The sequence below is a fragment of the Oncorhynchus mykiss genome, chromosome 17, assembly GCF_057628025.1.
Source record: "Oncorhynchus mykiss isolate SJ-2025 chromosome 17, ASM5762802v1, whole genome shotgun sequence".
Classification (NCBI taxonomy): Eukaryota; Metazoa; Chordata; class Actinopteri; order Salmoniformes; family Salmonidae; genus Oncorhynchus; species Oncorhynchus mykiss.
The window spans coordinates 4,290,001-4,305,464 of NC_143038.1; the positions used below are offsets into that span (position 1 = coordinate 4,290,001).

Here is a 15,464-nt window from a genome sequence, read left to right on the forward strand (position 1 = left end):
ATTGTGCATCTGGAAAAGTTTGTGAGTGCTTTTGGTGACAAGACGGATTTCTTCAGCGTACTGAGGTTGAAGAGGCGCTGCTGCCCCTTATTCACCACACTGTCTGTGTGGGTGGAGCATTTCAGTTTGTCCGTGATGTGTACTCCGAGGAACTTCATACTTTCCACCATCTCCACTGTCCGTCGATGTGGATAGGGGGCTAATCCCTCTGCTGTTTCCTGAAGTCCACGATCATCTCCTTTGTTTTGTTGATGTTGAGTGTGAGGTTATTTTCCTGACACCACACTCCAAGGGCCCTCACCTCCTCCCTGTAGGCTGTCTCGTCGTTGTTGGTAATCAAGCCTACCACCGTAGTGTCGTCTGCAAACTTGATGATGGTGTTGGAGGCATGCATGTCCACGCAGTCATGGGTGAACAGGGAGTACAGGAGAGGGCTCAGAACGCACCCTTGTGGGGTCCCAGTGTTGAGGATCAGCGGGGTGGAGATGTTTTAACCTATCCTCACCACCTGGGGGGCGGCCCGTCAGGAAGTCCAGGACCCAGTTGCACAGGGCGGGGTCGAGACCCAGGGTCTCGAGCTTGATGACGAGTTTGGAGGGTAATATGGTGTTAAATGCTGAGCTGTAGTCGATGACCAGCATTCTCACATAGGTATTCCTCTTGTCCACATGGGTTAGGGCAGTGTAGTTGCGATTGCGTTGTCTGTGGACCCATTGGGGCCGTAAGCAAATTGGAGTGGGTCTAGGGTGCCAGGTAGGGGAGGGGGTGATATGGTCCTTGACTAGTCTCTCAAAGCACTTCATGATGACGGAAGTGAGTGCTACGGGGCGGTAGTCGTTTAGCTCAGTTACCTTAGCTTTCTTGGGAACAGGAACAATGGTGGCCCTCTTGAAGCATGTGGGAACAGCAGACTGGGATAAGGATTGATTGAATATGTCCGTAAACACACCAGCCAGCTGGTCTGCGCATGTTCTGGGGACGCGGCTGGGGATGCCGTCTGGGCCTGCAGCCTTGCGAGGGTTAACACGTTTAAATGTTTTACTCACGTCGGCTGCAGTGAAGGAGAGGCTGCTGTACCGTCACTACTTCAGCCAATATAATGACCCCCAAAAAAACTCAGTGCATTTTTATATGTGAGTATATGTGGAAAGGGAGAACGTGGGCAAATTGCCTTTTTATGACGGAAAAAATCCATAGGAGGTCAGAGCCCCTTGCAGGTGGCAGCAATTAACTGTAATTTTTGCAGATTGTAATGATCCATAATTTGCCAGCCCCCCAGATCTCTTTTCAGTGAAAAAAAAGGTTCTGTGGAGCTGCCTTTGATTGGGTGCACATTTCCCTGTTGCTTGCTGGCCTTTAAAGGCCCACCCCTTGATTCGAAAAACAACAAAACGGCAGCCCCACTCAGTTTGCTATAAAGCTGAGGGATGAATGGATCAATGGGTATAGCTATATCATTGACAAGGGCCGTACATATCAAAGAGTGACTCTTTAAGTTGTCATGAGAGGGCCAGGGTGGCAGGGAGGCCGACACGTGAGAATCTGTTTTTCACCGCATTCTTCTTCTCCTCCTTCAGGCTGCTCTAGCAGCGGGAGCCCAGCCTGCACAGTGTCCTCCTCACCCCTAGCCTCGACAGCCACAGTGGGGTACAGCAAGGCTGGGCTTCTGCTCCGTCCGCCATCTTAGCAACGGCTAATCTTTATAGCTGGCAGCACATTCATGTTTTTGGTTAAGTGTCTGCCTGCCTGCCTGACAGATCAAACAAAACAGAAAAAAGGGATAAGAAACAAAAGGAGAGAAGAAACGAAAGCAGAGATGAAGGAGAAGAGGCACATTTGAGGAGTGGTGTAGAGAATGTGCTACTTTGCATATACTTTGCATATCTCACTTCTCTTTTCTCTATTCTTCTTTTCTATTCACCTGAGAGGATTTCAAATCAAGCTGTAAACCATGAAACTATCCCAAATAGAATAATAATACATGAAATGCATTTTCATAGCACCACCCTCAAATCATTCTCTGGCTCTCTCCTTTTTTTGTGTGTTTTCATTTAGAAACGATAAAACATTTTAACACTCGACCTTGTTTTTTGTATTCAGTGCTAATATATATATTACAGTACCAGTCAAAAGTTTGGACACACCGACTCATTCAAGGGTTTTCCTTTATTTTTACTATTTTCTACATTGTAGAATAATAGTGAAGACAACAAAACTATGAAATAACACATATGGAATCGTGTAGTAACCAAAGAACAGTGTTAAACAAATCAAAATATATTTTATAATACATAATATGTATTTTATTCACTTTTTTCACCCGTTACTAGCTCTGACTGCAGTATCTGCTAAATGACTAAAATGTCGAATGTAAATGTGTCAGCATTAGATACATGTTCTACTTTAGCCCCTCTAATTCTCTAAACACATCTATGGAGGATGGTTGAGTGTATTTAACGAGATTACAAACGCATTGTCAGGCAAATCTCAGGTCATCATGCAAGGGCCATTGAAATTCAATTATTGTTTAAAATATTCCTAATTACCTCCTTGTCTGTGTAAATTGTATACACTGATTGAGATCTCGTTGCTGGTGTTGTTTTAGATGGGCTGTGTAATTGAATGCATGTTTAAATCTCAGTGTATTAATTAAGCTGGTAAAAACTGAAGCTGAAGCTTTATTTATTCTTTGTTGTCGAACTGAAATATGAAGAATCACGGTCTAGCAATCCTAGAGGTCCTCATTCTCTTTCAGTCAAGTAACCCTTCTTCTTTCTCTCTCCTATTCACAGATAAGGATGAGCCCAGTAGTTACACGTGTACGACCTGCAAGCATCCGTTCAGCAGTGCCTGGTTCCTGCTCCAGCATGCCCAGAACACCCACGGCTTCCACATCTATCTGGAGAGCGAGCCAGGCAGCCCCCTCACTCCCAGGGTAGCCGCCCCGCCCGGGATGGGGGGTGACTGCGCCTCCCAGCCCCCCCTCCACGGTGTCCACCTGGCCGATGGGAGCCCCTTCAGTCTGCTGAGATTGCCTGGGTCCGGGTCTGGCCGGGAAGGGTCCGCCTCTGTCCCCCACGAGGGACGCTACCCCCGGACGCCTCCTCTGTTTAGTCCGCCTCCACGGCACCACCTGAGCCCGGAGAACCTGGCGCTGGCCACCCATCACCCGAGCGCCTTCGACAGGGTGATGCGGCTCAACTCAGTGGTCCTGGACCCACCGCCCGCCATGGACTTCTCAAGGAGACTGCGGGAGCTGGCGGGTAACCCCACGGGGGCCTCTCCACCCCTGTCGCCCAACAACCCCAGCCCTATGCAACGGCTGCTGCAGCCCTTCCAGCCGGGCTCTAAGCCCCCCTTCTCAGCCACGCCTCCCCTCTCCACCTCCCAGTCGCCCTCGTCCGGCTTCCGCTCCACCCCCAACCCGGCCCAGCCTACCACGCCGCTCAAGGCCAAGTCGTGCGAGTTCTGCGGGAAGACCTTTAAGTTCCAGAGCAACCTGATCGTGCACCGGCGCAGCCACACAGGAGAGAAGCCCTACAAATGCCACCTGTGCAACCACGCCTGCACCCAGGCCAGCAAGCTGAAGCGCCACATGAAGACGCACTCTCAGAAGAACTCCCTCAACGCCAAGTCGGATGACGGCCTGTCCCCCGCCAGCTCACCCGACCCAGGCACCAGCGCCCTGGTGGGCAGCGCTACCAGCGCCCTCAAGTCCGTGGTGGCCAAGTTCAAGAGCGAGAACAACGGGCTGCTTGAGAATGGTGAGGAGGAGGAAGAGGAAGAAGAGGAGGAGGAGGGAGATGAAGAGGAAGAGGGAGATGAGGAAGAAGAGGAGGAAGAGGAAGAAGGAGAGGAGGCAGAGGAGGAGATGGAGACTGAGGAAGGTGAGAAGAATGATTATCATTTCAGCCTGCTGTTGGAAGGGGCCCGGCACCACCAGAACAGCCAGGCCCTCCACCCCCACTCCCATCCCCACAGACGGAGCACTCCCCGGGACGCCTGTGAAGAGGACTTGGCACTGGAGTCGGACCGGGCCGACGAGGTCTGTGGCACCACCCCAACGGCCAATGGCCTGGGTCCTCTCTCTAATGAGACCCTGACCAGGAAGCTCCTGATGGGGAGCCCCGGGTCCCTCAGCACCATGACCAAACGTATCAAGGTGGAGAAAGAACTGGATCCTCCCACGCCCACCATCCCCAACACAGATAACGTCTACTCCCAGTGGCTGGCCGGCTATGCCGCCTCCCGACAACTCAAGGACCCCTTACTCAGCTTTGGAGAGTACTCCACCAGACAATCGCCCTTCGCCACATCCTCCGAGCACTCCTCTGAGAACGGCAGCCTGCGCTACTCCACGCCTCCCGAGGAGCTGGATGGCGGCTGCGGGGCCTCGGGCCACAGCGGGACGGGGAGTGGGGCCAGTACCCCCCACCTGTCAGGGAGTGGCGGGCGCCCCAGCTCCAAGGATGGCAGCCGGCGGAGCGACACATGCGAGTACTGCGGCAAGATCTTCAAGAACTGCAGCAACCTGACAGTGCACCGGCGCAGCCACACGGGAGAGAGGCCCTACAAGTGTGACCTGTGCAGCTACGCCTGCGCCCAGAGCAGCAAGCTCACTCGCCACATGAAGACCCACGGCCAGATGGGCAAGGACGTTTATAAATGTGAAATCTGCCACATGCCTTTCAGTGTGTACAGCACTCTAGAGAAACACATGAAGAAGTGGCACAGCGATCATCCCATGCCATCCACCCTGGAAATTAAGACTGAGTAGGGGAGGCAGGGCAGCTCCCTGATTCGCTGAATCATGGCAAAAGCTGGGGAGACTGACAGGGGTTCGACACCAGTCAAAAACCCTGTACCTTTGAAAAAGCTGATCCATATTTGGGGCAATACTATTGCATCGGACACAAAAACTTTTGAGCCTTTCTATTGTGCAATAATTTACATGTTTTGTACTTTTGTATCTGGACGGCATGCTCAGTGTGTTTTGGCTACTTAGAGAAAATTGTCCTTCATTGGTTGGCTGGTTGTAATTGTGTTGCTGTTGGTTGGTACTTTTGATTTAAAAAAAGAAAAAGCTAAGAGGAAGAAAACCCCCATGCTGCATATACGTACTGTTTTACATATCTTGTACAGTTTGGTGTTGGAAACATGGTGGGCAGTGTGAATGGTCTAACCCTGAACTACAAAAAGGCAGGGTCAAATTTTGACTGGTCTTTTAAAAATATTTTCTGTCCATTACTGGGTTAAAAATCTCAATTGGGTTTGCCTAGGAAACGGTAGCCACTTAGCAACATAACATTTTCTTTTAGAAGATATAGTGGTGGTCAATTTGAAATGAAGAGTTATCGTTTGAAAAAGCAAAAGAATTGTGCCTTGGAATATTTTACCTGCATTAGTTAATCCTCCTTTTTGCTATAAGCTCGGAGATTCAGCTACAAACGATAGCTAGCGGACATGTGTTTAACGGGAAAGAAACAGGTTCTTGCATCAAGCGCCTGTACAATATGACATCGTCCTCCGTGACTCAGCGAAACACAAGGAACCAGTTGAAACAAAAAAATATATATTTCTGGTAAATTATTTTATCTGCCTGACTCATTGTATAATATACTTCAGATGCTCATTCTGTTTACTGGCATGCTAGCTACATGCTATTTTGGGGATTATGTGGTGTTTATATAAAGGGTTTTATTTGTGTTTGTTTGGTACCTTACATAGGGGTACTAAATGTAATGATGAGTTGTTATAATTCTGTAAACTTAAGCTCTTAATGTGTTGGAGTGTTTTGTTTTGAAATGAAAGGTTTTACAGTTTTTTGTAAGTAGCACAAAACTATGTTGTTGTCCTTGTAGCTGGGATCTTCGGTGAGTCGGCCATGACAGTGTGTTGCTGTGGCGGCTGGGCACCTGAAGACTTGTTTTTCTTAGTTCTGACATGTCAGGCTGATTTTGAAAAGGGGGTGGGGTTGGGGGCAAGGAATTACCAGATTTTGATCAATTCATCATTTCTAAATGCATTATAAGCTTTTTAATAAGCTGTTATTTCTTTCTTTCCACATGTTATATCAGATTTCCTAAAAGCTGAAATGTTGCCTCTTAAACTAATTGATATGGGAAATTCATTTTTTTACATTTAAGAACAATTTTGAGAAGTGTATTCAGTAAAACACATCCCCCGCTCGATTTTTACATCATTTGAATCTTTCACATCGGTTTGTGCTCTTTGAGTTGACACGTTAGACCTCACCGCTGTTGTTTTGATTTTACAGACTTACATCAACCCCCCTTTCACAATGTTGTTGGTAAAGCACTTGTCACTCTGCCTTGGATCCTGTATCTGTCTCTCTAATCGGAGGTACAGTCGGTTGAGTATAAAATAATAAGAACTGGGACTTTTCCCAGGATGAAATATGTGCACTGTTCAATTTTCCCAGTTTACAGGTGGACACTCAAGGGAAATCTTTGCTCTAATGCAGACCGATTGATGTGGTGTCATTGCTTCATGCAGATAAGAGTGAAACGAGAAACCGTCGCCAGCCATTTTGTTTCCCAGGGGGCCTAGCGGTTTTTGGGGCCTCTGGGTAATACAGTATCAATGCAGGAACCGCCATACTCCCTCCTGCTTCAGAAAGAAAGAAAGAAACCTTGCTGCTCAAAAAGGGCAATCTTTTTTTTCCTACCACAAATTTTTATAAAAATGAATAAATACTCTGTTTTTTAATGTAACACTTCAATATCTTTAGGGGAGACTTTATTTAAGTTTGTTTTGATGATATATTTTTGGTTTCTCGTTAAATCTTGATGGTTATGCTCAAGATTGTATCACTATATTATGAATACGAAATGAACATGACTCATCTTTTTGCCTTTTTTGCTATATACACAGGTCTTCAGGTTAAACAACATTTTCATCGGCGAGAGATTTTATGATTATATGTGAATATATAGAGAGAACTTTAAAAAAAAACATAGGAAAATGCACACTCATGTTCCTATGCTAAAATACACATTTACGGTCTACTTGTTCCTGTATTTAGAATGGTATTTGAAATTAATGTTCACTTAGCGTAGGCACTTGTAGTATTTATGTTGAAGCCTGCATTTTCAACTGTTCGCTTGTTCTCTTTAAAAGGTTTCAATGTACTCTTTTCAGTAGTTGAAGAAAAAATGCCCAACCAGCTGCCACCGTATATATTTTCTTAATTTGGCAGGATAATACTATTATAGTGTGAATAATTTGTACGCTTGAACAAAAATGAAGTATGTTTTTGAAAATTGAAACGTTGTGGCGTTCTATGGATAAGAGGAGCCATGTAATGGCTTTTCCAAGCAGTCCCGTCGGAATGTGCCACAACATGGTAACACAGGGGGTTGTATATATCTTTTATTTTCGTTTTTTTTTAACTGTTTTCTCCTTTCCTGTCATTTTATATGCAGTAACACAAGCTATTGTTGGGTTCTTGGTAGTGTAACTTTCTACTGTCCGTTCCTCTCGACCACCTGACCACATTCCAGTCACATCAATGAAGTAAGAACTATTCCAGTCATTATGCAGTCAATTGATTAAAAAAGGACATCAATCTGGAAATCAATTTAGCCGTTTTATTTTCAATCTATTTTTCATTGCTAAACCGTACATGGTGCTTCATGGGTTTTTTTAAGTGGTAAATCTCACTTGTAAAACATTTCTAATGAAAACAGAAATGATTGGGGTGGGAAAAGAAAAGCCTGCTTGAGCTGGTACAGTAAAGTAGGCTACATGTTTTGTGTACATGACAATGCTACGTTGGTACGTTTAGGGTTTCCAGACTTTTTTCCCCTGTCTGTTCTAAACGCTGATTACTCTGAACTGAACTTGAACTTGGCCTCCGACAGTGGACCTACCTATTTATTACGACTATACACAGCTTTGTTGAAAACAGAGTCACACACAGCAGGAATCAATACATTTTCTCTCTCTTGTTGAATATCTGATGTTTTTAACATGTATTTTTAATGACCAAATGTCATTGACCACACCACTCAGTTTCTGGGAATTCTACTCTCTTCTGTTGAGTTCTTGTTCGTTTGGAGATGCCACTCTTTTTTTCAACAACGGTTGTCTGCGTTATTCTCTACACTCAGCCATTTTGTCTTGAAAAAATGAAAAATAAAAAGTATTACGTACATTTATGGAATTGTTGGTTGTTTACCTAAATACCTAAGGTATTTAGTTTGGGATGACATTCACACATGCAAACGTGCACACACACGCACACACATACACACGAACGCACGCACACACACACACTTGCAGTTAATATACAAACTATGACACCTCTCATTGTCTTGGAATATCATCACCACCCATAGAACGTTATGCATGTGTCTGTGTGGGAGTGTGTTTGTGTGTGTGTCTGTGTGTGTGTGTCTGTGTCTGTGTGGGAGTGTGTTTCTGTGTGTGTGTGTGTGTGTGTCTGTGTGTGTGTGTCTGCATGCGATAGCGTCTGCCAGTTGTGTTTGCCCGGCTGAACTTGAGTCGTCGTTGTCACACGGGTGGAAGTTCAACTCCCTTATCTCTGGTTTCTGGTTTTGTCTGGTCATCTGGGTGTCTGCATTATATCTCTAACCTCTTCCCTTCTTCCCTCTCCCTCTATATCTTAGTCCCTCCCTCCCTTCCTCCCTCTCCCTCTATATCTCAGTCCCTCCCTCCCTTCCTACCTCTCCCTCTATATCTCAGTCCCTCCCTCCCTTCCTCCCCCTCCCTCTATATCTCAGTCCCTCCCTCCCTTCCTCCCTCTCCCTCTATATCTCAGTCCCTCCCTCCCTTCCTCCCTCTCCCTCTATATCTCAGTCCCTCCCTCCCTTCCTACCTCTCCCTCTATATCTCAGTCCCTCCCCCTCCCTCTATATCTCAGTCCCTCCCTCTATATCTCAGTCCCTGCCTTTATATCTCAGTCTCTCCCTCTCTTTCTCCCTCCCTCACTCCCCCTCCCTATATATCTCAGTCCCTCCCTCTCTTTCTCCCTCCCGCTCCTCCCCTCTATATTTCAGTCCCTCCCTCTCTCTCTTCCTAGGTCTCGTACACATTCATTATCTGACCTTGCTCCCTCCCTCCCTCGTCTCCTAACTCCCTCTCTATCTCCCTCCCTCATTTCCTCTCCTCTTTCGTTTCCAGGACTGGAGGGCTGACGTGACAGACTAATCGTTCTTCTGGTCCTAGCCCGGGCTGTTTGGCGAGCAGGGCCAGATTAAAGTCCACAGATAGAGGTTCCTGCTTTGGCGAGGTGTTGACAGTTAAGATGAAGCCGAGTTGTAGGGATGTGTGGGTGGGGGTAGTTGGAGGTGTGGAAGAAGGTGCTGTGTGTGGGTGGTGTGGAAGAAGGTGCTGTGTTTGTGTGCGTGTCTGTGCATGCGTCTGTGTCTGTGTAGGTGTGTGTGTGTTTGCTTAGGGAGGGTAGGGGAAGGATTTCCCCCTGTCTCCCATATCCCAAGTTCAATGTCAGTGGAGCAACAATGCTATGCCCCCACAAATCCCGCCACCAAATAATCCATGCATAGCAGACATACTTTTCCCATAGCTCTCGCTCTCTCTCTCTCATCCCCTCTCCACCCCTGTAGAAAAAAACATATATATATAATAAAAACAACTGTCAACTTTCTATATGTTAGGATTTAAACAAAAGTTTGTAATGGAAAGCCAAGTTAATAGATCATTTTTTAATTTGTAAAACTGGATTTTAAGAAATAAAATACGCTCTTTCTTTATTTTCAACCTTGCCTCCAGGCAAAACACAGATTCACTGTTGTGAGGCAAGTTTTATTGGCTCATTATGCAACAGTTTATTAGTTAATTAATGCCCTGAAGAGGCAAACAAAGAACTGTCCCCTCTCTCTTTTTCTCACTCCCTGTTCCTCTCTTTCTCTCCCTTTTCTCACTTCCCTATCTATCTATCCATCTATCTAGATATCTGTCTGTCTGTCTGTCTGTCTGTCTGTCTGTCTGTCTGTCTGTCTGTCTGTCTGTCTGTCTGTCTGTCTGTCTAGCAATGATCAACAACCAATTTGACAGAGCTTGAATATTTTTTTAATAATAATGAGCAAATGTTGCACAATCCAGGTGTGAAAGCTCTTAAAGACTTACATTGAAAGACTCACAGTTGTAATCACTGCCAAAGGTGCTTCTACAAAGTAGACGGACGGACGGGCGGACGGGCGGACGGGCGGACGTCCGTCCCCTGAGCCAATACTTTGTAGAAGCACCTTTGGCAGTGATTACAACTGTGAGTCTTTCAATGTAAGTCTTTAAGAGCTTTCACACCTGGATTGTGCAACATTTGCTCATTATTATTTAAAAAATATTCAAGCTCTGTCAAATTGGTTGTTGATCATTGCTAGACAACCATTTTCAGCGCTTGTCATAGATTTTCAAGTAGATTTACGTCAAAACGGTAACTCGGCCACTTTGATAGTATAGATTTTGCCTTGTATTTTAGGTTATTGTCTTGCTGAAAGGTGAATTAATCTCCCAGTGTCTGGTGGAAAGCAGACTGAACCAGGTTTTTCTCTAGGATTTGGCCCGTGCTTAGCTCCATTCTCTTTATTTTTTATCCTGAAAAACTCACCCGTTCTTAACGATAACAAGCATACACATAACATGATGCAGCCACCACTATGCTTAAAAATATGGGGAGTGGTATTCAGTAATGAATTGTATTAGATTTGCACCAAACATAACACTTTGTATTCAGGACAAAAAGTGAATTGCTTTGCCACATTTTGTGCAGTATTACTTTAGTGCTTTGTTGCGAACAGGAAGCATGTTTTGGAATATCTTTATTCTGTACAGGCTTCCTTCTTTTCACTCTATCAATTAGGTTAGTAAGGTGGAGCCCGTAAATTCTGTAACTATTTTAAAGTTACCATTGGCCTCATGATGAAATCCCTGATTAGTTTCCTTCCTTTCCAGCAACTAAGTTAGAGAGGACGCCTGTATCCATACAAAGTGTAATTAATAACTTCATCACGCTCAAAGGGATATTCGACATTATGGGATATTGTGTGTAGGCCAGTGGAAAAGCAATCTCAATTTAATCCATTTTAAATTCAGGCTGTAACACAACAAAATGTGGAAAAAGTCAAGGGGTGTGAAAACTTTCTGAAGGCACTGATAAGTGCACACACACACACACCCAATCAATCACACTTGCATACGGAACGCAAACACACATACACCAACACACACATGCACCAACACATGCGCTCACACACACACGTGTGCACACAGTGTCTTGGGGAATGTGACCTTTTCCAAAAAGCATCCCTCTTTCCTGCCCTCCTCCTCTCCCTCTCTCCTTGTGTGAAGATGGAAGGGGTTAGAGGTCAGCTTTTGGGGGGTTCTAGATTAGGTTTCACATGACTGAACACCTTTGTTGGAGCAGGCCGGCAAAAAGGAAACGTCCAGGAGGTTTGCCATGTCTGACTGAGGGTGAGGGAGATGGGGGTGGAGGGGGGGGGGTAAAAAGAGAGAGAGGGATAGAGAGAAAACCGCTAGAAAATGTATAGAAACTCTGTGGCCAGGCAGGCAGAGCGGGATCCATGGCTGCCGGCCCTGTCGGGGCTTCTTCCCCCTCCATGGCCACACAGAGAGAAGAAAGAGCCAGAAGAGTAAAGTGTGTAGCAGATCACAGAACCCCCTTCAGGAACATCTGACAACTCAAGTGTGAGACAGTGGCTCCGTCCCAAATGGAACACTATTTATTCCCTATAGTGCGCTACTTTTCACCAGGGCCCACGGAACTGGACAAAGGTAGTGCACTTTATTGGGAATGGAGTGCCATTTTGGGACAAAGCCAATATGTGGGGGGAGAAAAATAAGACTTGGAAATGGGCTGGTGGTTTTGGGTTGTGAAACGTTCCTTTGAGGGCTTTAGGCCAAGGAACCGACCTGCAGCAGTTTAAACACAACTCCTCGCCAAGGTGGGACTGGTGACAGAAACGTGTCAACTTTGACCCTGTGTCTGCGGCACCAAGACAGGCTTTTTAGGGGGCATTTGGGGCAACGTTGACCTGTATTGAACAGTCTGTTTTTGTCTGTACCGTACATTACATGTTTTCCTATATGTCATAGTAAAGCGTATTGTCACACGTTTGTCAGTTAGTGAGTGTTCTAGAGCTTTCCACGGGTCAGGACGCAGGGGTCGGTTAGTTCGCCCGGAGGGGGGTAGATTCCAGAGTCTGTCCGCCCCTAACAGGAACAGGAAATGAGGTCATAGTCTGCCCTTGAACCAGGAGTGTGTAGCTCAAAGTGGCACAATAACCCAACTGCCTGTAAAAAGGGTCATGTTATCGCTGACCTCGGCCCTCTCTCTCTCTCTCTCTCTCTCTCTCTCTCTCTCTATCTGTCTCTCTCTCTCTCTCTCTCGCCCTCTCTCTCTCTCTCTCTCTCTCTCTCTCTCTCTCTCTCGCCCTCTCTCTCTCGCTCTCTCGCTCTCTCTCTCTCTCTCTCTCTGCTGTGTGTACAGTACAGCAATAGACAGTAGGGCACCAGTTTACAGCCCCATCAATAAAGGGCCAAAGTTCAGCCCCTGTCTTTTTCCGTGCTATTAAGGAGTGACACTGCACATTTCTGTAACTGGGAATAGGGCAGTCCACTGACCTTTCAACCTGGTACATTATATGCACATTGCCTGATGCCTGGCCATGTGACCTTAACAGAAACTAAACCTCAGGCCATAGTTTGTCCTGGTCAGGAAAAAACCTAATAGCCTGACTACATAAGGTAGCCTAGCGGTTAGAATAAGGGGGGAGATACCTAGTCAGTTGTCCAACTGAATGTATTTAACTGAAATGTGTCTTCCGCATTTAACCCAACCCCTCTGAATCAGAGAGGTGCATGGAGATGCCATAATGGACAGCCACATCTTCAGCGCCCAGGGAACAGTGGGTTGACTGCCTTGTTCAGGGGAACAGTGGGTTAACTGCCTTGTTCAGGGGCAGAACAACAGATTTCTACCTTGTCAACTCAGGGATTCAATCCAGCAACCTTTTGATGACTGGCCCAACGCTCTAACCACTCGGCTACCTACCGGCTAGTAACTGAACGGTCGCTAGTTCGAATACCTGAGGTGAAAAATATGTCAATGTGCTCTTAATTAAGCAAGGCACTTAACCCTCATCTGCTCCAGGGGCGTCCTGTAAAACAACACATTTCACTGCACCTATCCGATGTACAGGACAATTAAATATATATATATTATTTTTTACATAATTACTAAATCACTAGTTTCTCTGTGTTTAGTTCTCTCTCGCCAGCATGCCAGGTAAAGGTGTGTGTGTGTGTGTGTGTGTGTGTGTGTGTGTGTGTGTGTGTGTGTGTGTGTGTGTGTGTGTGCGTGTGTGCGTGTGTGTGTGTGTGTGTGTGCATGCTTCTTAGCATGTGTGTGCAATTATCTGTATCATTATACAGAATTAGCTATAGTTTGAGAATGTTAATTTGCGTGTTAGTGTGTGTTTGTGTGCGTGCCTGTGTGCATGCCTGTGTAACATGTGTGTGTGTCTCCTGTATGTGTGTATGTGTATTAACACGCAACCCTGTCTGTGTATAGTAAGGCTGCATTTGTGTCTGTATGTCCATGTGACGGTGACATCTCTCAATGTCAATTCAAGGGGCTTTATTGGCATGGGAAACATATGTTAACATTGCCAAAGCAAGTGAAGTAGATAACAAACAAAAGTAAAATGGGCCTCCCCATCCTCTCACCCCCTAACCAGCGGGCCTCCCCATCCTCTCAACCCCTAACCAGCGGGCCTCCCCATCCTCTCACCCCTTAACCAGCGGGCCTCCCCATCCTCTCACCCCCTAACCAGCGGGCCTCCCCATCCTCTCACCCCTTAACCAGCAGGCCTCCGTATCCTCTCACCCCTTAACCAGCGGGCCTCCCCATCCTCTCACCCCCTAACCAGCGGGCCTCCCCATCCTCTCACCCCTTAACCAGCGGGCCTCCCCATCCTCTCACCCCCTAACCGGCGGGCCTCCCCATCCTCTCACCCCCTAAACAGCGGGCCTCCCCATCCTCTCACCCCCTAACCAGCGGGCCTCCCCATCCTCTCACCCCCTAAACAGCGGGCCTCCCCATCCTCTCACCCCCTAACCAGCGGGCCTCCCCATCCTCTCACCCCCTAAACAGCGGGCCTCCCCATCCTCTCACCCCCTAACCAGCGGGCCTCCCCATCCTCTCACCCCCTAACCAGCGGGCCTCCCCATCCTCTCACCCCCTAAACAGCGGGCCTCCCCATCCTCTCACCCCCTAACCAGCGGGCCTCCCCATCCTCTCACCCCCTAAACAGCGGGCCTCCCCATCCTCTCACCCCCTAACCAGCGGGCCTCCCCATCCTCTCACCCCCTAACCAGCGGGCCTCCCCATCCTCTCACCCCCTAACCAGCGGGCCTCCCCATCTTCTCAACCCCTAACCAGCGAGCCTCCGTATCCTCTCACCCCTTAACCAGAGGGCCTCCCCATCCTCTCAACCCCTAACCAGCGGGCCTCCCCATCCTCTCACCCCCTAACCAGCGGGCCTCCCCATCCTCTCACCCCCTAACCAGGGGGCCTCCCCATCCTCTCACCCCCTAACCAGGGGGCCTCTCCATCCTCTCACCCCTTAACCAGCGGGCCTCCCCATCCTCTCACCCCTTAACCAGCGGGCCTCCCCATCCTCTCACCCCCTAACCAGCGGGCCTCCCCATCCTCTCACCCCTTAACCAGCGGGCCTCCCCATCCTCTCACCCCTTAACCAGCGGGCCTCCCCATCATCTCACCCCCTAACCAGCGGGCCTCCCCATCCTCTCACCCCCTAACCAGCGGGCCTCCCATCCTCTCACCCCTTAACCAGCGGGCCTCCCCATCCTCTCACCCCCTAACCAGCGGGCCTCCCCATCATCTCACCCCCTAACCAGTGGGCCTCCCCATCCTCTCATCCCCTAACCAGCGGGCCTCCCCATCATCTCACCCCCTAACCAGCGGGCCTCCCCATCATCTCACCCCCTAACCAGCGGGCCTCTCCATCCTCTCACCCCCTAACCAGCGGGCCTCTCCATCCTCTCACCCCTTAACCAGCGGGCCTCCCCATCCTCTCACCCCTTAACCAGGGGGCCTCCCCATCCTTTCACCCCTTAACCAGCGGGCCTCTGCATCCTCTCACCCCTTAACCAGGGGGCCTCTCCATCCTCTCACCCCCTAACCAGTGGGCCTCCCCATTCTCTCACCCCATAAACCAGGGGCCTCTTCCGATGGCCACTCCTCGGACAACCCATTCCCTGGTTCTATGGCCTTTATGGGGGCTGCCTGAGACACTAGTGCTTGGCAGAACCCTAACTGAATGGGCCTCGACCCACAAAGCACTTTGTCAGTCATTGTGGTCAACTTGTCTTGTTTTTATGTAGCCTAGTCGCACAGCTGCTGGGGCCTGTTCAAAGAT

General features: G+C 48.0%; 1 protein-coding gene across 1 annotated transcript in view; it reads left to right on the forward strand.

Annotated features, from left to right (window-relative positions):
* LOC110493483 (BCL11 transcription factor A) overlaps positions 1-8,180 on the forward strand; it is a 62,145-nt gene extending 53,965 nt beyond the window's left edge. Inside the window, exon 3 of the mRNA XM_090204554.1 lies at positions 2,793-8,180. Within this exon, the coding sequence (XP_090060680.1) occupies positions 2,793-4,777 (1,985 nt within the window). The 3' untranslated portion in view covers positions 4,778-8,180. The remainder of the gene's footprint in view (positions 1-2,792) is intronic.
* The last annotated feature ends 7,284 nt before the right edge of the window (positions 8,181-15,464 follow it).